The following is a 26,080-nucleotide window of genomic DNA, read 5'->3' on the forward strand; positions in this document are numbered from 1 at the left end:
GAATAAATAGCAGGTAACAACGTGTTAGCACTCTTTCAAAAATCATTCTGGCTTCCAGATGCTTAAGCCTATAAAGCCTACTTAGGTAGTTGCAGCAACCTATGATTTCCTGTGTAAGTCTTTGCACTATTGAGGTCATTACTGTTTGTGTTTATGACCCTACGCAATACTGTTTTATTTTACCGAATGAACTCCACAGCTACGCACTAAACAATAGCTCCATAGTGAGAGGTATTATTTCTAAGTATACTTTAGTAAAATACTAGCTTTTTATTATAAATGGAGGGAAACAATCCTGCCCATTTTTTAAATAGCTCTTCTTTTTATCTGAATCTGTTGTGCACTGCGGGTGCTAAAATGTTTTCTTAGAGAGAAGTGTTTTTATACACCATTTTAAAATAATGAGATTCATTCCAAATATGGAATAGCTTGTCCTTAATGCTGTGCTGAGCATATATTCTTTTCAACACTGTTCACATGGATTGTGAGAGGTTGAAAATTGTACCATTAACAACAGTAGCCAACAGAATTTCTTCTCTCTGCTTCTTAAAATGGTGCTTCTGCCCTTTCCAGAAGTATGATAATCTCTGTGAGTTAACCTATTTAATTTACATATGGAGTTAATTTATGTAGGCTCTTCTGTTTGATTTAGATGATAGGTCATGCCAGGGAAGGACAGTGATTTGTCCTCTTTGCATGTAGAGGACAAATTTTATATATACACTAGTGGCCCAGTGCACAAATTCATGCACATTGAAAGGGAATTAATTAGAAGAAATATTTTAATATAGTTATTCACCCTTTTTCTATAATAGAAGTGTCAGAGATTAAAGAAAGTTTGTAAAATGTATATGAAAGTAAAGGTGAATGGGATTTGGGGCTGTCAGGGTGCCCACAGCAAGTTCTGGGTCAGTGCATGTCATAGCTATCAGCTGGTCGTCTGGTCATTGGTCGTTCTGGTCGTTCCGCCATAATGGTTGCTGGACTTTTATTATATAGGATATGTGTATATATTCAAATTGTATATATATTCAAATATTCAAATAATATATATTTTTATATAAATATTCAAATTATATAGTCATATATAAATAGTCAAATTATATATATGTTTATATTAAGATGTTATATTTATATATAATTTTAAATTATATCTATTATATATATTTATTATATATATTTATATATTTACTGGAGGCTCAGTGCACAACATTTGTGCACTGGGGGAGGGGGTATTCCTTCAACCTGGCCTGCACCCTCTCACAGTCTGGGACCCCTCAGGGAATGTCCCCTGTAGGCTTAGGCTTGCTCCCCAGCCTAAGCCAGCAGGTGGGTATCCCCTGAGGGGTCCTTAGTGCTGCCACGGAGGCAGGAGAGGCTCCCACTACTGCCGCTGCGCTTGACAGCCATGAGCCCAGCTTCTGGCTGAGTGGTGTTCCCGCTGTGGGAGCACACTGACCACCAGGGGGCAGCTCTTGCATTGAGGGTCTGCCCCCTGGTGCTCAGTAAACATCATAGCGACCAGTCATTCTGCTGTTCAGTCAATTTGCATATTAGCCTTTTATTATATAAGATATATATAAATTTTTTATTGACACAACAGGGAAACACTTATTTATGCCCATGAGTCATGGCAGAGCCTGTTGCAAATGTTAGCAAATCAGAAAGGTCTTCTCCTCTCACAGAATCTCTGCTTCTGTTGGAAACTTTGACTCCCAGTAAAATTCATCCTACCATCCTTGAAAACAATGGATTTACCAATGCACAGAGTCTTGTATTATTTCAAAACTAGAGATCCAGTGCATGAAATTCATGCACAGTAGGGTCCCTAGCAGCTGCTGGCTGCCGGCCGCCTGCCGGGGCCTCCCTTCGTTCCGCGCCACCCCCTGGTGGTCAGCGCATGTCATAGGGAGCAATTGAAATCCCTGTCAGTCCAACTCCCGGGGGGACACTTGCATATTAGGCTTTATATATATATAGATTATCAAAAGAAAACAATTTAGTTGCATTTTGCCTTTTTGGGGAGTTGTGGGGGTAGTGTTGATGTAGATGTATATAATTAATTCAAATAGTATTATCGATGAGAGCTAAAAAGATTGCTAGACATCTATTTATCTAGTCATTCATTTTTTAATGGTTACAACAAAAAAAAATGGATTCATTAGAATGAGTTAAGCACCTAATTTGTTCAAAACCCTGAGATGAATTATACAAGGAACTAAAACATATATTACATTACAACCCTGGCTGGTATGGCTCAGGTGGTTGAACGTGGACCCATGCACCAAGAGGTCATTGGTTTGATTCCTGGTCAGGGCACATGCCTTGGTTGTTGACTGGATCCCCAGTAGAAGTCATGCAGGGGGCAGCCAATTGATGTTTCCCTTTCACACTGATGTTTCTTTCTCTTCTTCTGCCTTCCTCTCTCTCTAAAAAAAAAAAAAAAAAAAAAAAATCAATCAAAAATTTGGTGGGAGGGCATGGAGGTGAAAGAGGGCATAGAGGGGGTAAATGGTGATGAGGGACAAAAACAACTATACTACATCCATGCATACATATAAGGCATAATAAGTGTTATCCCTGCATTTAATTTAGTAAGAAAAATAATGCAAATAAGAGAAGTCTGAAAGGAGAAATATAGGCCATACAGAGCTCACTTTGTTCCTCCATGTTTCCTGAAATGATCTATAAAATTCAAATGGAAATGCAGTTTACCCCTGCTTGCCACGTGGTACACAACTCATTGACCAGGATTCAGACATCGGAAATGAAGCGCTACCCTGCAGAGGCTACTGTGTTGCCCATGTTTGGAGTGCCATGGGCTGGCTCAGCACTGCCCTTTCAAACACGTTAAATAATAACATGCTTTGCAAAATTATGCGTGACGTTCATTTTGAAACCCTGCGGTGACAACCCTATTGAAGCAAGGGACGTCAGTAAACCAAGTGAAGGGTAAGAGCCTCTTTAATGGGAAGAAAGGATAAAGGACTTGAACTGCAAGACAGGCTGCTGACCAGGGGACTCAACACCACCCTGCTCTTCCTGGTGCCAGCGGCCCTGTGACCGAGTCTCCAGCGGCACGTGCGGCTGGACCCTGGCCTGGCTGCGGGGACGGTCCCTCTGGTTGTCCATGCAAGTTTCATGTCACCCTGAGACCCAGATCTGTTCTGAGTACATCCTGCCAGGAGGGTCAGTGCGGACATTTGTAACTTATAAACCATTTCCACCCGCGCCTGGGCAGTTTACCACGTGAATACGCTGTCTCAGCGAGGAGCCATCCGCATGTTCCTGAATGAACACAGCACCTGCATCGATTGGCCGATCTCTGGCATCGCCCCTTCCCGGGTGCCGCCCCAAGACCCCTCATGATCCGCAGCAGCGATCTCAGCATCGTTGTACTGGTGTGTCAGATTGGTAAGACATTTATAACACAAATGCTCACAAGGAGCCCCGGGCACCACTGACCCAGAGTGGGTGGATGTGCAGAGCAGGTGACTTAGCTCCGCCCCACCCCAACGACATTGCAGCCTCTGCTTGCAAAATCAAGACTCAGAGAAGAAGCATAAAGCATGACGGTCATTTCTGAAAGTGTACGTAGCGAGTCAGACACCTGGCTTCTGTACCATTGTGTTCTTACAACGTACACACCAGTGACAATCAAGGGCTGGGTCAGAATATCAAAGGCAAGATGCCTGGAGAATCCTAGTCGCTCATGGGTCAGATAAGAAGCATCAGCCATGGCTGTGATCTGACACCTGCTCATTAAAGCCTCTCTGGGTTGGCTCACAAGAATCCTGCTAACCAGTTACAAAGACGTCCGCTATAGCATCACAGACGCTGTGTCCCATCTCCAGGGAGCCCTGCAAAGCGCTCTGAGAAGGACCTGCTATAACAGCAGAAATCAGTGTCCAGATCCAGCGCAGAGGTTATCAGATTACCGGAGAGCAGCCTGAGACCCTGGGATCATTCTATGTGCCTGCAAGGAGATAACTGTAATCTCCCCGGAGAAAACCAGTGGGGGCAGCACTTCTAACCTCTCCATGTACCCCGAGTAATGGCGACACTAACAGTCCCTGCGCCAAATACAGAGGTTGGTGCTTTGCTGTATCTCATTTAAGCCTCTTCACAGCCATCCATCAGCAATTTCCGTTAGTGTTCCTCAAGTGCAGATAGGAAACTGAGTGACCGAGAGCTTCCGCGGCTGCTCAGTGACTGATCTCGAAACGGGCAGAGCCCAGGTGGGATCCGGGGTCTGACGGAAGAACAGCATTCTGGAAACCACAAGAGCTTCCTCCCCAAGTCTGACGGGTCCTGCCGGAGATGCCACTGTGAAGGCCTAGGGCCACGTCTGTGGAGGCCACGGGTGCCCAGTGAATTCACACACTTGAGTGGCATCGTTATCTCACACCTACAGTCAACCCTGTCCTTACGTTATTTCTGGGATAAGATCTTAACAAATCTTAACTTAAGGGTGAGCATTAATAATAACCACATTACTCTTATTCAGAAAGGGGCACCTATAATTTGACATTTCTCCATTGTCTGGGTTTTCTCATCTTTTGTGGAGATTCTGCCTTGGTTGTTGGCTGGATCCCCAGTAGGGGTCCTGCAGGGGGCAGCCAATTGATGTTTGGGGAGGGGAGAATTAGGAAGTCTTGGATATCATCATAGCCTATTGTGTCAACAGAGATCGGATATGTTCCACCGAAAGGAAGCTATGCTCTGTGTTCTGAGTCCGTTGTTAGCAATACACGGATTGCAGATGCGCTCCTTTATAGCATGCATCTTCATTCACTGGTGGAGCTTGAGGAATTGGCAAATAGGACTTTTATCTGATCCAGACATACAATAGGCATTTTCACTATATCATTTTTATTGCTACTTAATACAACTGCGGACATCCCAGTGTGTGACAAGACATTCAGCACTGCCCACCCCGCCGTGAGGCACATGTGTACATTACTAGAAGCCTGATGCACAAAGATTGGTGCTAGAATGGGCTTTCCTTTCCCTGGCGGCTGGCACCCCCTTTCCACTCAGGCCCCGGAGCCCCCTCTTTCCGCTCCAGCCGGGCCTTCCCACACTGCCCAGAGGCCCTGAGAGACTGGGGGGGGGGGGGAGGGCAGAACGCCTGTGTCTTTGCCATGGCACAAGCATCCCGCCTGCCCAGTCACTGGGCGCCAGTGTATGCAAATTAACCACCATCTTTGTTGGGTTAATTTGCATATCACTCCTGATTGGCTGGTGGCATAGCAGAGGTAAAGTCAATTTACATGTTTGTCTATTATTAGGTAAGATAGGAGAGGACATGTCTTCCAGGGCGTGGCTGTGGGGTTTTAGACCTTGGACTGTAGGGCTTCTCAGAGCAGTGTGAATAATGCCTGAGGGTTGCTCACCTCTGCAGACAGCTCAGTAGCCTCCTGAAACCACTCAGTGGCCGGAGGGACCTCCTGGGGAACAGCCCTGACTGACAGTTGGAACAAAGAAGACCAGAGTGGAGGGGACCCTTCGCTGGCAGTGAGAGGACTTCCCTGTGGACACCGCAGCTTTGCCTCCTGCAGGTTAACGCTAAGTGACCTGAGCGTTTAACTTTGGGGACAAGTGTTTTATTCAGTGGAGGAATGTGGAGGCCAGAGTGAGTTACCTGGAGGCCACTGGTGAACACAGCGGAGAATCCTCTGCGTGCTCCTCCACGGGCGGCCTCGCGGCCTCAGTTAGAGGGAGTGTCCTGGCCACAGTGCACTGAAGGCCTGGGAGGGGGCTGGCGTCCATGGGGGAGGGAGGCATCTGTAATACTTTTAACAATAAAGATACATTTTTTAAATGTTTACGTTTATTTAGCACGTTCTTTACACGGGATGGGAGAGTTGACAGAACAAAAATAGAGCTCAAAATGACCTCATGCCGTAGCACCTCTGGGGGTAGACCACGTTTCTGGGAAGAGCTGGCAGGGCCCAGGAGGCCCGGGCAGTCCTACTCACACGACAGCTGAAACTGAAGCTGTGACTTGAATACGCTGTCTCTGTTCCTATCTGACAAGAGAGGGTTTGGGTGTACTTTATGGAAGTTCTAAATGGCCAAATTAAACAATGTAATTTTGGTTTCCTAATGCAATTCCAGTTTTACCTCCTCTCCCTTCCTCCCAGATGAAATGTCTTGATGGAACTTTCCCCCCAGAATAGAAATGATTCCTACGTCGGGGTTTTACTTTAGCAACATCACCTTTAGCCTAAATAGCACAGTAAACACCACTGGTAAGTGCAACGGAACAAAGAAGGGAGTGTGGTGATGACTGTGCTCTGACTCTCCTGTCACCTTATTAAACTTCATTAACATGAACCGCTGGTTCCACTATCTGTGTGGCTCATGGAGGAGACGAATGCAGTTAGATGCTTTCTGCTCCATGTTATAGGGTTTCAGGGAAACGAGTTGGAGCTGGTCAGTGGATGGATCTTATAATCTCTGAGGCACAGTCTCGGGCATTCCCAGGACACCCTCTCTTCACAGAACCAAGGTCTAGCAGCTTGCGCCCACTCCCTTCAGGGTCACATGGCAGTTTTTCAGTGAAGATCGCTGGGCACTAGGTGGTGCTGTCTTCTGTAAGTGACTGGAACACATTTCCGTAAATATTCCCAATCCCAGAGGAAATTAAGGAAAAAAGAGGAACTCTCTTCATACTACTGTAAGTGAATGAATATTTAATATGCACTTAAATTAATGGCACGCAGGATAAGTGCGCCATGCTTGTTAAATATAAAGTTGCAGAACTGCTTTTGAGATAATTTTAATAATTTATAGACAGCCTTTTAAAATTCAAATATCCTAAATGGAGCTCCTTTTAGTGATGTTTACAACAGGCATTAAAAACAGAAAGATCAGCCTGACCAGCGTGGCTCAGGGGTTGAGCATCACCTATGAACCAGGAGGTCACGGTTCAATTCCCGGTCAGGGCACATGCCTGGGTTGCAGGCTCAATCCCCAGTGTGGGGCATGCAGGAGGCAGCCAATCAATGGTTCTCTCTCATCATTGATGTTTCTATCTCTCTCTCCTTCTCCCTTGTGCTCTGAAATCAATAATAAAATAAAAAATTATATATATATGCTAATGGCCCGGTGCACAAAATTTGTGCATGGAGGGGGGGTTCCTTCAGCCCAGCCTGCACTCTCTCCAATCGGGGACCCCTTCGGGGATGTCCGACTGCTGGTTTAGGCCCAATCCCTAAACCAGCAGTCAGACATCCCTCTCACAATCTGGGACCACTGGTTCCTAACCACTCACAGGCCTGCCTGCCTGATTGCCCCTATCCACCTCTGCCTGCCTGCCTGATCACCCCTAACTGCTCCCCTGCTGGCCTGATTGCCCCTAACTGCCTCCACCTCACCCCGCACCCGGGACCTGGGCTTCCCTCCCTCTGGCCAGCCACAAGCACCCAGGACCCGGGCCAGCTTCACCCAGGCCAGCCTCAGCCACAGGGGACCATGGGCGGGCAGCTTCGCCCAGGCTGTAGTCGCAGGCACCCGGGACCACAGGGTGTCCCTCTCCTGGGCCACAGGTGCAGGTGCAGCTGCTGGAGCCCAGGACTGAGGGTCGGGCAGCTTGTCCCTCTCCTGAGCTGCAGCCCCAGCTGCTGGTGCCCAGGACTGTGGGGCAGGCGGCTTGTTCCTCTCCTGGGCCAGAGGCTCAGGCGCAGCTGCTGGCACCCGGGACCCTGGAGCAGGTGGCTTATCCCTCTCTGGGGCTGCAGCCTGGCTGGTCCCCATTCCTCTCTCCCCAGTGTTGAGTGTCTGAGCTGTTATGGCGTGATGGCAAGAGGGCGTGATGACTATTTGCATATTAATTCTTTATTATATAGGATTTTAACTTGTCATGGTCTATCTTCAAATGGATATTATACCACTTCACATCTTGTATAGAAACTTCACTGTAACAAAATTTCATTTTTCCTGGGCAATTTCTGTGCTGTTGTTGTCATGTATTTTACTTTCACAGATGTTATAAAACTGACATTACATTATTATTTTTGTTTAAATAGTTAATTATCTTTAAATATGTTTAAATAATAAGAAACTCTCTTATATTTCTTCCTATGCATTTACTGTCTTGGTGTTTTCCATTTCTTGGCATAGATCGTTATTTGTATCTTTTAACATTTCTTACACTACAAAACTGCTGGTGATAAAAAAAAAAATTCAATCTTTTATATATGAAAAATCTATTTTAACTATTTTTAAAAATATTTTCACTCAGTCTAGAATTATAAATTGAGAGGATTTTCCCCCTTGTGAGTACTTTAATGATGTTGCTCTACTATCTTCTCCCTTACACTGTTTCTGATGAGAAATCCTTTGTAATCCTTATGTTTATTCCTGTGTATAGTGTGTCTCTTTTCTTCTGACTACTTAAAAGATTTTTCTTTTCATCATTGGTGTTGATATGTCCTGTGCTTGCTATTCACTGAGCTTCTTTGATCTGTGGGTTTATATTTTTTACTATATTTTCCTAAATTTGGAATTTTTTGAATCATTCTATTTTCAGATGATTATATATATAAGTTTGGGTCTCTAGAGGGGGCTGGGGAGGCAGAGGAGTGAACCAAACTATAGGGTCAGGACCTCGGTAGGCAATTGAGTGCGGGAAGGCCAGCAGGGTTAGATCATGACCAGCTGCAGATGACCTCCTTCTCATGGTGTCCTTCAGGCCAGTTCATGACCAGCTGCCTGAGTCTGGCTCGTTCCTGGGCTGGGGGGTCTCATGCATCTGCTCCATGCTGCCCAGCAGTGCGGTGCCCGTCAGGGCTGTGTGTAGCTTACAGGGAAGGCACAGCCTGGAGAGTCAGAGACTTGATCCCACACAATAACCAGATCCGGGCATTGGGAATGCAGCCAGTTCTCTGCACCCTGAGTCGCCCCACTGTTGCGTCCCGGAGCAATCATGATGCCTTCTTCCATCACGGTCCCTTAAGCTCGCAGCGATGGAGGTGTGCTGTCATAGGTTTGGGTGAACGGAACATGGAAGACCCGTGGGAGATAGCAGGTGCCGGATGCTGGCTGGGGAGGCGGCGGTATGTGGGTTTGTGTGAAACGCTCACAGTCACAGCTTTGGAAGCCTCTTTCTTAGTTTCTCAGAGAGCTCAATGGTGAGGAAATGCAGGTCTCATCCTGCGTTGCGGTTTCCGTGCGAAACCTCACTGTTGGGGGTGTCAGAGGGGTTGGCCGGGAGTGCCTGCGGCAGAGACACCCTTCTCCTGTAACCTCTTCACAGGCCGACTAGTCGCCGGATGCCTGGGAACTGCTCAGCGGATCCCTGCTGTTCCACAGAGTTCTCTGAGCAGCCGTCCATTTTCGGTGGGAAGAAAGGTATCCTGGGCCAGCGGGGGCACCCCGGCCCGGACGTGTTCTCCCACTGGGTTCACAGAGGTCAGACAATCATTGTCCAGAATTTCCTTGTTTAACAAAGAAAGTTAAGTTCCCAGTGAGGCCCCTGGTTAGAAAGGGAGAGGATAGGGGAGGGGAGGAGGAGCTGAGCTGCCTCTTCCTCTCCTGCCAGAAGGCACGGACCCTGAGGCATCTCCAGCCCTCTCACCTGCCCCGGGAGCCTGCTTCCAGAGAGACCGTGAAGGCGAGGCTCTGCTCCTGTGTCCTGGTGGGTCTGAAAAGCAGTAGGCAGAGCCATGCTCTCACCTGAGCCTCGGGGCAGCGGCCTCCTGGTTCTCAGAAGAGATGGTGGTCCTGGGGTCTGACTGCTCCACAGTGGCTGGAACCACATGTAGAAGCCACTGGCTCAGGCGTACCCCTGGGAGGCATTTACAGCGGGCATACCATCGGACCTTGTTGCCCAGGGGATGACACCAGCATCCTGCCCTGCCCCCAGCCACTCCGTGCCTGCACGCATGCAAGCTGCCCACAGCCCTGCCATCTTTGTTGGGTTAATTTGCATACTCACTCCTGATTGGCTGTGAGTGTCACAGATGTACGGTCAATTTAATTTACATGTTTGTCTAATAATTGGTAAGATATACACACTCAGGATCAGGTGATGAAGGATGAGGTGGCACAGACTACTTGTTCCTGCTTCATTCTGATGCTGGTCCCAGCCCAAGAAGGGATCTTTCCCAATAGGTTTTAGTATCTTCAGGGTGTACCTGACCAGTCACAGCCCAAGGTAACATTGCCCCGTTGTCCAGGGCCTCTACTAAGTAACAGTCCCAGTGCAGTGTCTGCCCTCGGTGCCCAACCCCTGAGAGCACCAACCACAGTGTCTCAAATGCCTCAGAGGAAGCACATGCCTTAATTGTTCCATTTCCCAAGATGCAAGTGGGAACTAACCTGATTAACCAATATCCCCACGTCAAGTAGGAAGAGTCTATTTTTTTGTTGATTTAACTGCTCTGTTTAGCTCAAAACAATCTTCTTCTGAGTCATGTTGACCAGTGGAAAGTTATCTTGGAAGCATAATTACAGTCTGCATCTTAGGACAACTCCTGTGACTCACCATTCTATTTTGCAAAGGAAAAAGCTTTTAAGAATTTCACATTCAGTAAATTTCCTAGGATTATATCAGTTTGCTCACATTCTATAAGTATATTTTAGAATCATCCCATGAAGTTCTCTTTTGAGTTTTATCACCATATGTTTTTATCTCTTAGAATCTTCTCATTTTTAATTTAAAGTTGATCGTTATTCCTTATTTGAAACAATGTCATTTTTAAACCTTTTGAATTGAACATAGTGATCGGACAATGGTTACAGGATCTGGATGGAATAGATATCAGATCAGTCCCAGCGTCTAAGGGCTCAGGGGAAGCTCCTTTCATGATCCCAAACTCCAAGCCCAGGAGGATGATCTGGGCTTGCGGACCACGTTATGTCCCCTCGAAGTGTATATGTTGAGTCCCTAACTCTCACCATGGTATTATTTGGAGAGGGGTCTCCAGGAAGTAATTGGGGTTAGCTGAGGTCATGAAGGGTGGCGCCTCCCAGGATGACATCAGTGTCCTTATAAGAAAGGAAGAGAGTCCCGGGCTCTGTCTCTCTCTCCTGATAATGCTGAAGGACACCATGAGAAGGAGGTCATCTGCAAGCCAGAAGAAAGCTTTCCCAGGAACGCTATTGGGTGGCACCTCGATGGTGGACATCTAGCCTTCAGAACTTTGATAAGTAACTGTCACTGTTGAAGTCACTCAGGCTGGGATATCTATACAAATAAAAGGGTAATATGCTAATTAGGCCAAATGCCCTTCCAGACAAAGCCACAGCAGCTCAGTGGCTGTGAGGGTTGGGGCTCCGGCAACAGTGGGCTCAGGCAGCAGTGAACCCCAGCAGTGGCAGCAGCAGCAGTGGGGTGATGGGGCTACTCCTTTCCCTGATCTGCTGGTCATCTCCAATGGGGAGTGGACCTAAGCCAAAAGTAGGACATCCCCTGAGGGCTCCCAGACTGTGAGAGGAGGCAGGCCAGGCTCAGGGGACCCCCCACCTCCAGTGCATGAATTTTCATGCACCAGGCCTCTAGTTTTGTTATAACAGCCTGAGTTGACTAATGCATGAACAAAGAAAGGATTTGCTGATTATTTGTTTCCTTCTTTACTCTTGAAGCTTGGACTGTAACAGCATCTTCCAGATTGGTCACAATTTCCACATGGATGTGTCTGACCCTAACAAACTCAGGTGGTGGTCCCTTAGAGACCATAATTCTTTGCCAGACAGTGCTTGGATCTGCAGCTCATTGTTAAACATTTCCAAGAGTGTTTTAACACATATCATTACTCCTTGTTTACAAAATTTCATTTACTAATTCACATTTTCCAAAGTGATTTTAACACAAAAGTTGATTAATAGCTCAAATTCTTAATTAAGTTTGAAATGTTGACTGACCAATATCCATTGATTTTCAATTTTATATTTATAATAATCAATAAAAATCATTAACATTTTGTCACCATAGTTGTTCCATTGTCTATACCTATGTATTTATATTTATGTACTTTTGCTCTTCAAAGATGTAATCTTAATCTTCTGATAGAAAATACTGATTTCTTTGTAGCTAATGATTCTATTAACCACTATTTTTAAGACATTTTAGCTAGCATTGTTTGCTTTACAAAATGAATGATATTCATATTTTTATATAGTAATTTTATTTTTCTGTTGCTTAACTAATTTTATTTCACATTTATGTTCTACATGAAGCTATTGAATAAAATACTATCACTTCTCTAATTTTTAAATCTCTCTACATCCTATGAAGTGGTATTTTAAATCACTTTTCTTTCTAAAATCACTCATATTAATCAATTTTCTGTAAAATTTATCATGTTGCTTTATTATCAGTGAGTCTTTATTTATAGCAAATTATTTTATACCTTTACATTTTTTACATACAAATGAGTTAGTTAATTTAAAAAGAAAATGGGAATTTAGTTTTTAGGTTGTTGGTGCTGTTACCGCAACCCTATACTCAGTGTCTGAGCTTCATAGTGCTATAAACGTATAAAGAATGATTTGATTCATATATTTTCAAGAACTTTATGTGTAAGAACTTTCACCTTTGCTCTGCATGTTAATTATAGTTGTAGTAACTGAATTTTGAGAGAGAAAGGCTGCGGAAAGGCAATAATTCTAATATGCTGTTTTTAATGCCTTTTTAATCAACCATTACATTTTTAATAAACATTGGCCACATACTGTTGTAGCACCCCAACATATTAAAATAGAATCTGTAGATGTAGCAAAGTGCATTTAACAAAGGAAACTAGAGTCGTTTTTATTACACTTTTAAATAATAATGACTTTGGAGCTATGCCTCGGAAGCTCCCAACACAAATTCATTTTTCTCTGAATACAAGGGAATTGTGCTGTTTCTGTTATTGCCACCAGCCTGGCTGACCTCGTAAACAAATTCCAGTCAGGACTGCAGATCCCAGCCTCCCTCTCCCATTGAGTTTAAGGTCTGCCCATCTCTCCTATTCAACCTGATGGATCAGAAAGCACTGAATGTACATTTGGGAGGAGCCACAAGCACCCGGTGTTTGCTGGAACCCCCTCTGCTGTTGGGATTGGAAGGGTTGGAGCTTCCTGGGAAATAGCTGAGGATCCTTAGTTAAATGAGAGGGTTTCCCCAAAGGAATTTTAGGACTGGGAATGTATCCTTACAGGTTTGTTAAAATGTTCATCTGGGATACTTTTGCAATCTGAAAAAATTGAAAACAAGCTAAACGCTCATCAAGAGAATGAAGAAAGTGATGCCATAGTTTTATTCCAATGCCACTAAGTTATATCCAATAAGATTATTTCAGAACAAAATAAAATGGGTGTTCAAATGATAGGCAGTGGCACTTGGTATGTAGATTATAATTATTTTTTTTCTAATTTACAACTTTTTTCCTACAAACTAGAAAGAAATGGCAGAGAAAATATGGCATTTTAATAGTAACTAGAGGCCCGGTGCATGAAATTTGTGCACAGGGGGTGGTCCCCTCAGCCCAGCCTGCACCCTCTACAATCTGGGACCCCTCAGGGGATCGGGCCTAAACCAGGAGTCAGACATCCCTCTCACAATCCGGGACTGCTGGCTCCTAACTGCTCACCTGCCTGCCTGCCTGATTGCCCCTAACTGCCCCCCCCCCCCGCCAGTCTGATCACCCCTAACCGCCTCTGCCTGCTGGCCTGATCACCCCTAGCTGCCCCCCCCACTGGCCTGGTCACCCCCAACTGCCCCCTCCTGCTGGCCTGGTTGCCCCCCACAGCCCCCCTGCTGGCCTGGTTGCCCTTCACTGCCCTTCTCTGCCAGCCTGGTCGCCCCTCACTGTCCTCCTCTGCCGGCCTGGTTACTGCCAACTGCCCCCACCCCCCTGCCGGCCTGGTCGCCCCACGCAGCCTCTTGTTCAGTCATTTGGTTGTCCCTCACTAACTCCCCTGTTGGCCTGGTTGCCCCATGCAGCCTGCTGTTCAGTTGTTTGGTTGTCCCTCATTAACCCCCCCTGCTGGCCTTGTCGCCCCACGCAGCCTGCAGTTCAGTTGTTACTGTGAGGGCATCCTGACCAGTTTGCATATTACCCTTTTATTAATATAGATTGTCTTCAGTTGCCCTAAATTGTGTGTGTTTTTTCTCCTTCCTTCTGTGTATGTATTACCTCTCATGTGTCCATATTCTAAATTTGGCTTACTTTAGGAAGCAGTTTGAGGCTTAAGATTGAATCTTCATCTTAACTGAAATATTCATTTTTATTCTATACCAAATATGCTTGGTGACTTCCCATGAAAATGGCATCAAGAGAATTTTTTTTTACAAAATAATGTTTATGATGCATAAGATCTCTTGAAGAATTGTCACTGCTCGGGTAGATATAAGTTCTATCTTTCTAAATTGTAGATGGTTTTCTTAAGAATAAATTCAGACTTTTTTTTTTATGTTCCTTTGGTTTATTTTATCCAAGAAGAGATACTTACATGCATTTGTTTATTGCAGGACAGTTTTCCCCTTTTTTTCTAATTATGATTCTAAGCAAATATTATATCAACTTCTTTTATTAAAAAAAATTTATTCAAGTACAATTAGATGAGTTTAAAATATTAGAAAAACTGTCCTTTTGAGCACACTGAGAAATTTACAGTGTGGCAATTGAATTCTTACAATATATTTTAAAGATTAATTTAAATATCATCTGTTTAAGGAGTGTTATCTGGTCTCCTCAAATGGATATAAACATTCTATTTTTTCAGAAACTACAGTGCTGTATATTTCACAGAATTTGCTAGATTGTGCCTTATATTATAGCATTTATGTGATTGCTGGCTGCAGACCTCAGGTGATAACATTTAGAGTACAAACTGATCCATTTCATTCATTTTTATTCCTTTAACATTTTATCAGGTTCTAGAATGTAGTATCCTATATAATAAAAGCCTAATATGCAAATCAACTGAACAGTGGAACAACCGGTGGAATGACCAATCGCTATGACGCACACTGACCACCAGGGGGCAGATGCTCAATGCAGGAGCTGCTGCCAGCCCACAGGCCCCAGGCCAGCCAACGCGTGTGCCAGTGGGGACCCCCCAATTGCCCCACTGGTCTCCCCGCAGAGGGAGGTGACCAATGGTGGCAGCAGGGGGCAGGGCCGGCGAGCGGGTGGCACCAGGCCAGCCAAAGCGAGTGCCAGCGGGGGCCCCCCGACTTCCCCACTGGTCACCCCACAGATCATCCCTGACCACCGACCAGGTCTAGGAACCCTACCCTTGCATGATTTTTGTGCACTAGACTTCTAGTGCATTATATTGTTGGTTGACTTTTTGAACACCTGGGCATTTCTCACTGTTGTTATTGTTATTTTTGTTGCTCACTCTTTGTTCAGCAGGAATGTCTGAGTGAATCTAAAATTTAACTCAGAAATTCATGACTGCTTAAATTAAGAGAAGGGTAGAATATACTGCCCTGTTAATTTTTCTCCAAAAATGTTTTCTCTAAAGCCCATTTTAACCTTGCCTTTATTTCATAATTATATCTTTTAGATTCAAGGGTGGGAATCTCAAACACAAAGAAAAAGGCTATATTTATTCAAAACACATTCTTTTTTATTTTACCAAGCATTCATCATCTCAGTCTGATATTACCATAATGAAAACCCCACTTGTAAATTATTCCTCAAATGGCAGCTACTTGAAATTTTTATTTGGTATTTTTCTGAATTATATCTAATACCATCATATCGTTCATAAGTTTTGGGGACCAAAAACATACATAAAGCGCCAAATTATTTCGGTTTACATTTAATATATATATACTAGAGGCCTGGTGCACGAAATTCATGCATGGGGGGGGACGGTCTCTCAGCCCTGCCTGCACCCTCTCCAATCTGGGACCCCTCGGGAAATATCCGACTGCCTCTCACAATCCGGAACTGCTGGCTCCTAACCGATCACCTACCTGCCTGCCTGATCGCCCCTAACCACCTCTGCCTGCCTGATCGCCCCTAGCCACCTCTGCCTGCCTGCCTGATCACCCCTAACTACTCCCCTGCTGGCCTGATCACCCCTAACCACTTCTGCCTTGCCCCACACCTGGGACCCAGGATTCCCTCCACCAGCCAATCACAGGCACCTGGGACCCAGGTTTGCTTCCTGCTAGCCAGCAACAGGCACCCAAGACCCAGGCGGGCTTTGCCGGGGCCAGAGCTGCAGGCGCCTGGGATCGTGGGATGAACAGCTTGTCCCTCTCCCAGGCCACAGGCACAGGTGCAGCCATTGGCACCCAGGACCACAGGGTGGGCGGCTTGTCCCTCTCCCGGGCCGCAGCCTGGCTGGTCCCCATTCCTGTCTTGCAAGCTCATTTGTGCCTGGCTGGTCCCCATTCCTCTCTCCCCAGTGTTGAGTGTCTGAGCTGTCATAGTGTGACAGCATGAGGGCATGACAACCATTTGCATATTAGCTCTTTATTATAAAGTATATATATATATACATATATATTATAGTAACTATAAATATATATAATTTATAGTAACTATAAATATATATAATTTATGTATATATATAAATTATCTTTATTGTTGAGAGTATTACTGATGTCCCCCTTATTTCCCCCATTGTCCTCCTCCACCCAGTTCCTGTCCCACCCAGGCCTTCACCACACTGTTGTCTGTGTCCATGGGTTATTCATACATGCATATAAATTCTTTGCTTAATCTCTTCCCATTCACCCTGCCCCCCTTCCCTCTGAGGTTCTTCAGTCTGTTCCATGTTTCCATGTCTGTGGATCCACTTTATTTGTCAGTTTATTTTATTCATTAGATTCAAAGGACCAGAGCCCTATTGCCAATGCCTTTTTGGGTGGAGCAACCCAGTGAAATGTTGCCTTAATTTTAATGAAGTAAAATTAAAATTCAGTACCTGAACCACTAGCCACCTCTCAGGTCCTCAAGGTCAATGGGGTCATGGACTTCCTTTGGACGGTGTAGATGTAGAATGTTTCCATCACTACAGGCAGTTCTGTGGAGCAGCCTGGGTTACAGTGCCTTTTATTACAGGGCAGCTTCCACCGACTGCTAACGAGCTCCATTCAAACGTCTAACTTAAAAGCAGACAAGTTTAGGTTAGCTGTGTTTTTGCTGAATAACTCACTTTTCTTTGACATTTGTTCTGTAGTTGTAGCATTTCCTGCACATAGTTTGCATTTCTTCCTTAGGATGCGGGCATTGCCAATGTCCGAGAGCTCCCGCTTTTCCTCCGGATCGCTGGCGTCTGTGTCTAGTCATGATGTGTCTGGCTGGGCTTTTCTCTGTTTATTCCGATTGGGGTTCAGTGAGATTCTGAGATCTGTGAGATCATAATTTTTATCCAATTGGGAAGATTAGGAGCCATTTAAAAAAATTCTTTTGGCCCTTTGCTCTTCCACATCCATGTATGTTAAAGGCTTGACCCTTGTCACAGAGGCTACAGATGCTGTTTATAATTTCTTCCCCAGGTTTTATCACTATGACACATTTTGGATCTTTATTCTCTTTTTCTACAACTTCAAATTCACAAATTGGTTCTTTGGAAGAATTTCATCAGTTAAAATATCCATCAATTGTATTTTTGTACATTTGATATAGTTTTCTTCTGATTCTCGTTTATATCTTTATTTCTCTCCTAGTTTGGGGTCAATATTCTGAATCTTAGGGTCTCTAGGAGTTTTGGATTGGATGCTACAGATTTTACAATTTATGTTGCTGAATATCTGGGTTATGATTTTTTAACAAGTGTTGTGCTTTGCTCGGGTGGACATTAAGATGCTTTGGGTTTAGTTTGATCATCTTGATGCTTGTTTTTGAATTTTGTTAGGGGGCCTCCCCGAGTACCTTTCACTGTAGGGACCTTTATCCTCCTGGCGAGGCCTGGCCTTTCAGTGTCTAACTTTGTGCACCAGGAACCGACTTGGACTCGCCACTGATGCTGGTGAGAACTTGAATGGCCCTTGGCCTCGGTGGGTCAGAACCCGTCTGCTCACAGCTTCCGGTATCTGTAGCCAGCCTCAGGCAGCCACCCTTGCACATACCTGGGGTATCAGCACCAATTCGGGGCTGCTGAGATGGTTCCCGGTGTCTTTTCTGCACAGCTCTCTTCTCTCTAGGAACGCAGCCAGACCCCAGGTACAGTGACTCTTAACAGTAAGAATTGAGGGCACAGCTGTGCCCTCATATTAAATCTGATGCAGGTCATTGTCAAAGATAAACATTGGGTTCTCAGACCATGGATTGGACCTAATCTAATAGTTCTTGTGTTTGCACCTTAACCCACTAATCCCTGTCCAGGAAATTAAATGCTAGCCATACAAATTGTGATATTGGAAATACTCTACAGTATTTCCAAAAATATCACATAAGAGCAACACCAAAATCTTAGTTCTGTGGATTATATTACTGATGTTGGCCTGGAGGGGTAAGAAAGGTAACCATCAATCCATCCAGAGCCCAGAAATAGGCCTTTTAGTCTAATTCGCTCCCTCAGTGTGATTAAAGTGTACTAGGGTATGTGAAGAAGCTAAATGCTACATTACATATACGCATCTTGATTTTTCTTGTTTCAGTTGGTTCTCAGAGCATTTGTCTTAAGATATGCAATAGCTCAGATTACAAAAATTTAAACAAATGATCAGCTTTTTATCCTTTCAATCTTAACCGTGACTGCTTTGAATAACTCATAGAGAAACCTCTTCAATGTAGCTAAGCTAGAACGAGGCAAGGCGGCAATAAGTCCTTATTTAAATGACATCATGCTCTTCCTTGTTATGTGAATGACTGTTTATGATATTCACCTTCATTATAAGGAGACATATGTAATGTCAATGGTGCGATATTTAGTAAAAAATTAATCACTGGAGCTGTAATAATGTTTCCATAATTGGAAACATTTTTATGTTACCCAGTTGCTCCTGATCTCAGAGGTGGCTGGTTTCAGTGAAAGTAAGTTTTCTAGCAGATTCAATTCGAATGCCCTTAACACTTCCAAACTTTAATGCTCAAATGAGAAATATCATTTAAAATTATTTCTTAAATGAGGCACTTTAATTGTTTTTCTAACTGTGAGACTGTAAAAGAGATTCTTCAGATACAAATATATTTGTTACTGATAAAATGTATCAATTAGCTAATGGTCAGCAATGATTGTCAATGACAGATCCTGTGTCCTTGTGGGACTTCAGTTTCACTATATTGGTTTCTTTAAGTTGACAGGCACTTTAGGAGGGAATATCAGGCAGTTAAAAATAGGTGCTTAATAAACATTGCTGAATGGATGGATGAATGAATGAATGAATGAATGAATGAATGAATTTGCGAAGCTGGAAACCAATGCTGCAGTGCTGGAGTACTTAGGAATCAAAGTTTCATTGAGCTTAATTAAGCACAAGTAAACACTATGCCAGGCTCACAAAACAGTTTTCGGAAAGACTAGCTGTATTTAGGCAACATAGGAGCCATTCGTTAAATGAATTAAAAATGAGGTTAAGAGGAGAAATTTCAACACAGATACCCAATCCACTAATTTGCTGATCATTGATGAAAACTAGCTACACAGGCAAATTGTTTTTTGAGGGTCCGGGGGCGGGAACTGACATGTGATAGCGGTTCAATTAAAGAGGATGTACAGAATTCATTCTGGTTCATTTTTTTTATGTTTTCTTGATATTGAGTTTTCTATTGAATTTTTTATTTTTAACGCCTTTTTCCCTTTCCTGCAGCATTTAATGGCATGGATGATTAGTTTCCGATAGAAGGGTTCTGAGTCTGAAATAAACAATATGTCTACCTGTTATAAAAAAAAATGTAGAGATAAAAATGCATGTTCTCAACAATGAATGGAGGTCACGTTCCTATATTCCATCCCAGCTGTGCTGGACTTTTTGTTGTTGTTGTTGTAGATAAAATAAGGTGACTTCTTCCTCAAACTTGCTTCTAAAAAATTGATGGACTTAAAAATACAAAGGCTTAGTCATTACACAGGGCTCAATTGTAGAAAAAGAAATCAGGAGCTCATTTCTAACTCTATGCTAAGTGATAATAAGTATTTTTCTCCCGCCTTTCTGCAATGCGATGCAGTGTACCCTACTAAATTTTCTTCTCAAGAAAAAGTCATACTTAGGGTTTTGAGGTTACCTGGTTCATTATAGAAAAACTGCTCAAAGCCAGTGATGTCCACTCCACCTGACTATTTACCTTTTAATTGTTTTTTGTTTTCACTTTTGTTTCAGGATTAAAACACCGTGAGCCAACCATGACTGGCAAGACACAGACCAGCAACGTCACCAATAAGAACGACCCCAAGTCCATCAACTCCCGGGTCTTCATCGGCAATCTGAACACAGCCATTGTCAAGAAAGTGGACATCGAAGCCATTTTTTCCAAGTATGGGAAGATCGTTGGATGCTCCGTTCACAAAGGTTATGCATTTGTGCAGTACATGAGCGAGCGGCACGCCCGAGCGGCGGTGGCCGGGGAAAACGCCAGGATCATCGCGGGCCAGCCCCTCGGTAGGTGCCGCCGGCTGCATGCTCCACGCTGGCTCTCCTCTCTGCACGGGAGTGGGCTTGGTGTTTGGGAGCCAGCACGGTGTACGGCCTCGCTCTTGTTTAACCCATGACGGTGCTTCTCTCTTTAAAACTTACAGTAGCTTCTTCTTTGTTCTCATTGTTTTAGAATATGTATCTTGTTTTCTTTACACACCTTTAAACTTGGGATCGAGTTGCTTTGTAATACTTGTTACCGCCACCGATCCTAACCGAGGCGGCAAATGGAAACGGGGCTGTGAGTTCAAGGGATCTGATCTGAAGCGGTGTCTGTCTTCCAGGAGACACTGTTTTGCAAAAACAATAAAACATGTGCGGCTGATGCAAGAACGCAAACCTGCAGAGAGTGTTTATAGGAGTTCACTGGCGCCAAACTGGTGAGGGTGCTGGGGAGCGGCCTGAAATGCTCTGGGGAGTGACAGCTTTGCAGGGTTTTTCATGTGTTTGGAACGAAGGGGGCACCTAAGGAAGATGACATGAAGGTGGAGAAAGCCAGGTCCGGGGAGCTAAGGAGCCTGTTTTCTTGAGGGAGGTGACACCTCCGAGGTTCTGAAGGAGGAGGCCCCTGGCACTGCCGGGCGGGTGAGCTGGGCCACAGGAGCCGGACAGACTTGCCGCAGACCTTCCAGCGGGAGCTGTGGGCCTGGGCGGGGCTGCCCAGGGACCTGCCCGCCCCAAGTTCTGAGCAGAAGGCCCTGCGAGGCCCCTTCCCGCCACTGCACTTGTCAGACTTATTACAGCGCCCGCTGCATCCAATACTTTCGCTACTTGTTGTCAGGGGACGCATGTATTTTTCTCATTTTCTGTTTTTACTTTTTCGGAAGAAGGGATAGAAAAATAGCAAAAGGAGGTAAATTCTCTGGACTGGAAAGAAATAGAACCCACTCCTTCTTATCGAGTCAGGAATCGTGCCTGTTGAACCGTGTGCAGTGGTCAGAATTATGCCTAATGTCCAAGGGATATGTAGCTTTTACAAAGAAAGGAGAAGAATATAATCTGAAGTAAAGTGAAAATATTTAGAAGATATTTTGTAATTAATATATAGATAAAAAATAAAAATTAATCTATTTTTACATGAGGGGAAAAAATGCATTGACTACATCAGTGAGTCCCTAACTGATGATCAGATGATCAGATGATACTAGTATATGGAACTGATTATACATCTTTTCCCGGAGAGCTACAGATATCTCGGCTTCAAATGCCCACACAAACTCTTGACTTCCTGAACCCCAACGTGTCACCCCTTGCTCTCCATCCCAATAAATGGAACCCTCATTTATCTAGTTTTTCAAACAAAAGCCTAGGCATCAACCCTGACTCTCCTCTTCCCCCCGGCACTCCAAACGTAATTCACCATCACCTTTCTTGCCCTTAACACATCCCAAAACCAGTCACCTTTGAAAGCTCTGTCCATAGGCACCTCACACTGGCCACCGTGCCTCAGGTGGACAGCAGTAAGCCTCTGACGGGCCTGCCCCTTCCCACTCTGGTCATGAGTCCCTTGAGAAACATCAATGAGAATGTGCTCCTAACCCTCCAATACCTTCCCATCTCACCCAGAATAAAATTTATCTTCCCTCCACACCTACAGTGCCCCACCCGCCACATCTCTCCCCTCCTCTCCATCCGAGTGTCCTCCCTGCCCTCTCAGACCATTGGCAACGCTGGTGAACTCGCTGCGCCTCCACCATTCCCAGACGCCCACCTCACCGGCTTCGGACTTGCCATTTCCTCTGCTCAGGAGACAGGACTTCGCCAGTGGTTCCTCCTGGCTTTACTGCGGGCTGTGCTCACACCGGGTGCCCAGGAGGCTCTTCCTGACCAGCCTCCAGCACCCCTTAAGGGAGCGGCCCACCTTAAGTCAATGTAGCTGCTTTTACGCGGTGGCAGCACACCTCTCACCACAGGGAGAAAGGGTGTCCCCATTTATCAAAGTACCCCTGGCTTCCTGCCCCTGCTATGCAAGGGGAACCCCTAGCTTTCTGTGGGGAGGGACAGTGGCTGCATTTGATCCACGTTATTGGGTCAGAATGAGAGTCAGAATGTAACTGTGAAATTTTTCTGAAATGGAAAAAATATTTTAAAGCATATTTTCTATAGTGTAAAGCTCCTTACAAAAATGCATCTTAGTTATTTAATAAAATTTAAATTTAAAGAGGTAAGATACTAATGTAGCCCCTAATATATCATTGAATTTGGATTCTACATTTTGTTAATGCTAGAAGTATTTGTTATGTTTTGCATCTAAGTCAGTCATTGGAACTTTTTCTTCTCAAACACATTATGTGAAAGATATTCACAAACTTTTTTAATGTTTAATACTGACAATGTTCATGTGAAAGTTCACCCATAAAATGTCCTTTTGTCCCAAAATGTCCTGCAGACAAAGTGTGAGTGAGTGTTAATCCTTGCTGGTTATACGGCTTGCTGACATAACTGCCATAAACAGTCACTGTAATAGCTTCATTTTTAGAGTATTCACTGTTACGATGCTTGCAAATGGCAGTTTATAAACTTAAGAAACCAGTTTTTAATGGTAGAGGAACCCAACACTAAACAGTAGCTCATCCATAAAAACACATCCTGCTCTGTGGGAAGGGGAACAGCCCCTCTACCCGCCCTGCGTCCCTGTGGCTGGACCAGTGATAAAACTGACATCAGACCAGGTCAACGGAAGAAAAAGCAATTTACCACAAGCACACAGTAGATCATAAACGATGGCAGAGAGATGACCAAAGCGGCTTTAAATTTTAAACAAAGAAAGAATACATTTGTGAGATTTTACAGGACCGAGAAGGTCAGGCGGCTGTGGAGGTTTTACAGGACGCTCACTGGCAGGAATGTAAACAGGAGGGCTCGGGTGCACATCAGAACAGGGGTGTGGAGGCGGTTTGGCGCCCAGGGGCCCTCTGTCCCTCAGCAGCACCAGCGTCTCAGCCGGCACTCTCACAGGGCACTGGTTTCCTGCATTCAAGGGGTAGGGGGTCCAGGTGCCCCTCGGGCCCTGGCCACTTATTAAGTAACTTTAATTCAGCCTAAGTCCGTTTCCTCTGCGAGAGTGGGGTGGCCTGCCCTGGCCCCGAAACCTCAAAGCTGTCCACAGGTCCCTCTCATTTCTAAACTAAGTCTGGCTTAGAACAGGAGCACGGAGATGGAGCATCGCATCAATGTCACGACCTGGACTTGGAGGAAGGAGCATGCTGAGCAGACAGCAGTTTTAAAGTGAGTCTGGGGGTCATCCTAGTCCCGCTCAGGAAGGAGTGATGGCAGCGCCCTGGCAGGAGGGGGGGGGGGGGCATGTGCCGGAGGGCAAAGGGGACTGGCGCCCGCACCGTCCAGCGCCCGGGAGGATGGCTTTCAAGTGCGCTTTGATCCTCAGCCACCAGTTTGCATCCAGAGCTGTCTTTCATCATACAGTTCACGCATGCCCCCTCCCATACCCCTTCCGTGGCTCCTGGGAGTCCTTGTGGCCGCTCTTTGTACAGGATTTGTTTCTTCTCATCAGCTGCTTCCTGTCTCAGCCTCGCCCGGCCTTCTCCTCAGTGAACCTCCATGCCTTCCCAGGACCTTTGCAAGTCAGTCTGGTAGATCGGCCTTCTCTGCCAGCTCCCCACCCCCTCACCTCCCCTGCCCCCCGCCCCCGCCCCCCGCCCCCTCCCCCCCCGCCCCGCCCCGCACCCGCTCTCCCTGCCCTGATATTCAGCCCGCAGATCTCAGAGCCAGTGTTGTTACGCAGTGAGACCCTCTGTGACCCCTGGAGCCTCGTTGGGATGCGCTACCTCCCGCTCCGCACGCATCTTCTTTCCACACGTGTTTCTGCGTCTCCCGTGCGGTCCTGGGTTAGGGTTAGAGTTAGGGTTAGGGTTAGGGTTAGGGTTAGGGTTAGGGTTAGGGTTAGGGCAGTGACTGCGGGTTCCTGCCGACCTCCTCAGCATGCAGCCTGCAGACGTTCCCACAGCACAGCCAGGAGGCAGGGGTGCGGGGGTGCGGGGGTGCGGGGCTGGAGGCGGGATGAGGGGCTTCCCCAAGGGCCTTCCCCACCGGCCCAGGGCCACCAGGTGAAGCCAGGCCCGGGGCAGGGGGGGGCCCTTGGGGATTGCCGAGGAGAAGGCGTATGGAGTCAGTCCTGGGGCGACGGGGCGGCCAGTCTCGCAGCAGCACCCAGAGATGCCATTACCAGGCCAGATCCAGTTTTAACAATGTAACCCAGTCCTCAACACGCATCACATATTAACATGGACATATCTTATTCAAAGGCAGAGTCCATGATACATGGGTTTAAAGGAAGATTTTATCATGGAAGACTCCCTCTCCTTCCTGAAAATGCCGACCTTCGGAGCTTGTTATCAATGGCCGGATGTGACCCGGCGTTTCCCTGTCACAGCTCTTGGGCACTGCTCTCTCTGACGCTCAGGGGCGGGGGGAGCATGTGGGTGCCGCGCTGCTGGCCAGGAACTGAGGCTCACGGTGAACTCGCCCCCCAGCCCGCAAGCGGTGGCCCCGGCCTCCGCTCACCCGAATCCCTCCCACGTTTCATTCTTGCCAGCAGTTCTTTTCGTATCAGCATATCAGTGGGTGACTGTGCCCTTTATCATCCAAGCCAGGCTATGCCTGAGTCAGAAGGGATGCTGTTAACAGCGGTGCCGTGACATCAGGCCCAAACCAGAAGGACCGTCAGCTGACCTGCTCTTTCTCATGGACACACATCGTCTCATGCGTTGGTCAGCGCAGGACCCTCAGTATCAGATGAACTGTCATTCCCCTAGCGGCCTAGCCCTTAGACAGAAATGACTCCTCCCTCCCAGAGAAGCCACCAGTGCTGAGCAGGAGAGGGGTGCCAAGGCTAGGGGTTCATCCAGGGGCAGGCTGCAGCCAGTGGCTGGGGGACCTGGGCAGCCATCCCGGAGGCAGCAGGTGAAGAGAGTGAGGCTGGGCTCACCTGTCTGCCCCTCCCGCTGAGCACACCCAGGTGCGGGGACGGGAGGGGGGGCGGACCCCTTCCCCCAGGAACCCTGTGAGCAGGGAGAATAGAAACCTTGAGTGGGAGGTTGGTTACAAGCCATTGGCTGAATGTCTTATACTGATTTGTTTTTGTTGTTGGGATACGATGACCTGTGAGTGAAAGGTGCCTCTGGCTTGCAGTTCCCGGTGGGCTGCACGGCATCCGGGTCTGTAGGGCAGTGTTTCCTGCCCTCGGCAGGACTGAAGTTTGGGGCCATTACTTTGGGGACTGTCCTGTGAATTGTAAGGTGTTTAGCAGCATTTCTGGCCTCTACCCACTGGGTGCCGGTAAAGAACTACTTAGGACATGTATTCAGGAGAATTTACTTTGAGGTCCCCTGTTCTGTGGTTGACAGAAATCTGTCCCCATTTTATGTAGTTGATTTTTAGTAATAACACTTTTATTTATAGATTATTTTCAGCTATGAAACTTCTCAAAGACATTCAGTACACACTCCATTACGTTTTAAAACTTATCTTTCCAACATCCTTCCTGAAAGCTAGATAATGGATTTCATTAATCCCATTGTACAGAGAAGG

General features: G+C 45.9%; 1 protein-coding gene across 7 annotated transcripts in view; it reads left to right on the forward strand.

The window, feature by feature from the left end:
* RALYL (RALY RNA binding protein like) overlaps positions 1 to 26,080 on the forward strand; it is a 573,551-nt gene that overhangs the window by 266,148 nt on the left and 281,323 nt on the right. For all 7 annotated transcript variants that reach the window (XM_080647107.1, XM_080647102.1, XM_080647108.1 and 4 more), the window contains exon 2: positions 20,222 to 20,500. In XM_080647107.1, the coding sequence (XP_080503233.1) occupies positions 20,245 to 20,500 (256 nt within the window). In that variant the 5' untranslated portion in view covers positions 20,222 to 20,244. The remainder of the gene's footprint in view (positions 1 to 20,221; positions 20,501 to 26,080) is intronic.

Source organism: Plecotus auritus (assembly GCF_963455305.1).
Source record: "Plecotus auritus genome assembly, chromosome: 11".
Lineage (NCBI taxonomy): Eukaryota > Metazoa > Chordata > Mammalia > Chiroptera > Vespertilionidae > Plecotus > Plecotus auritus.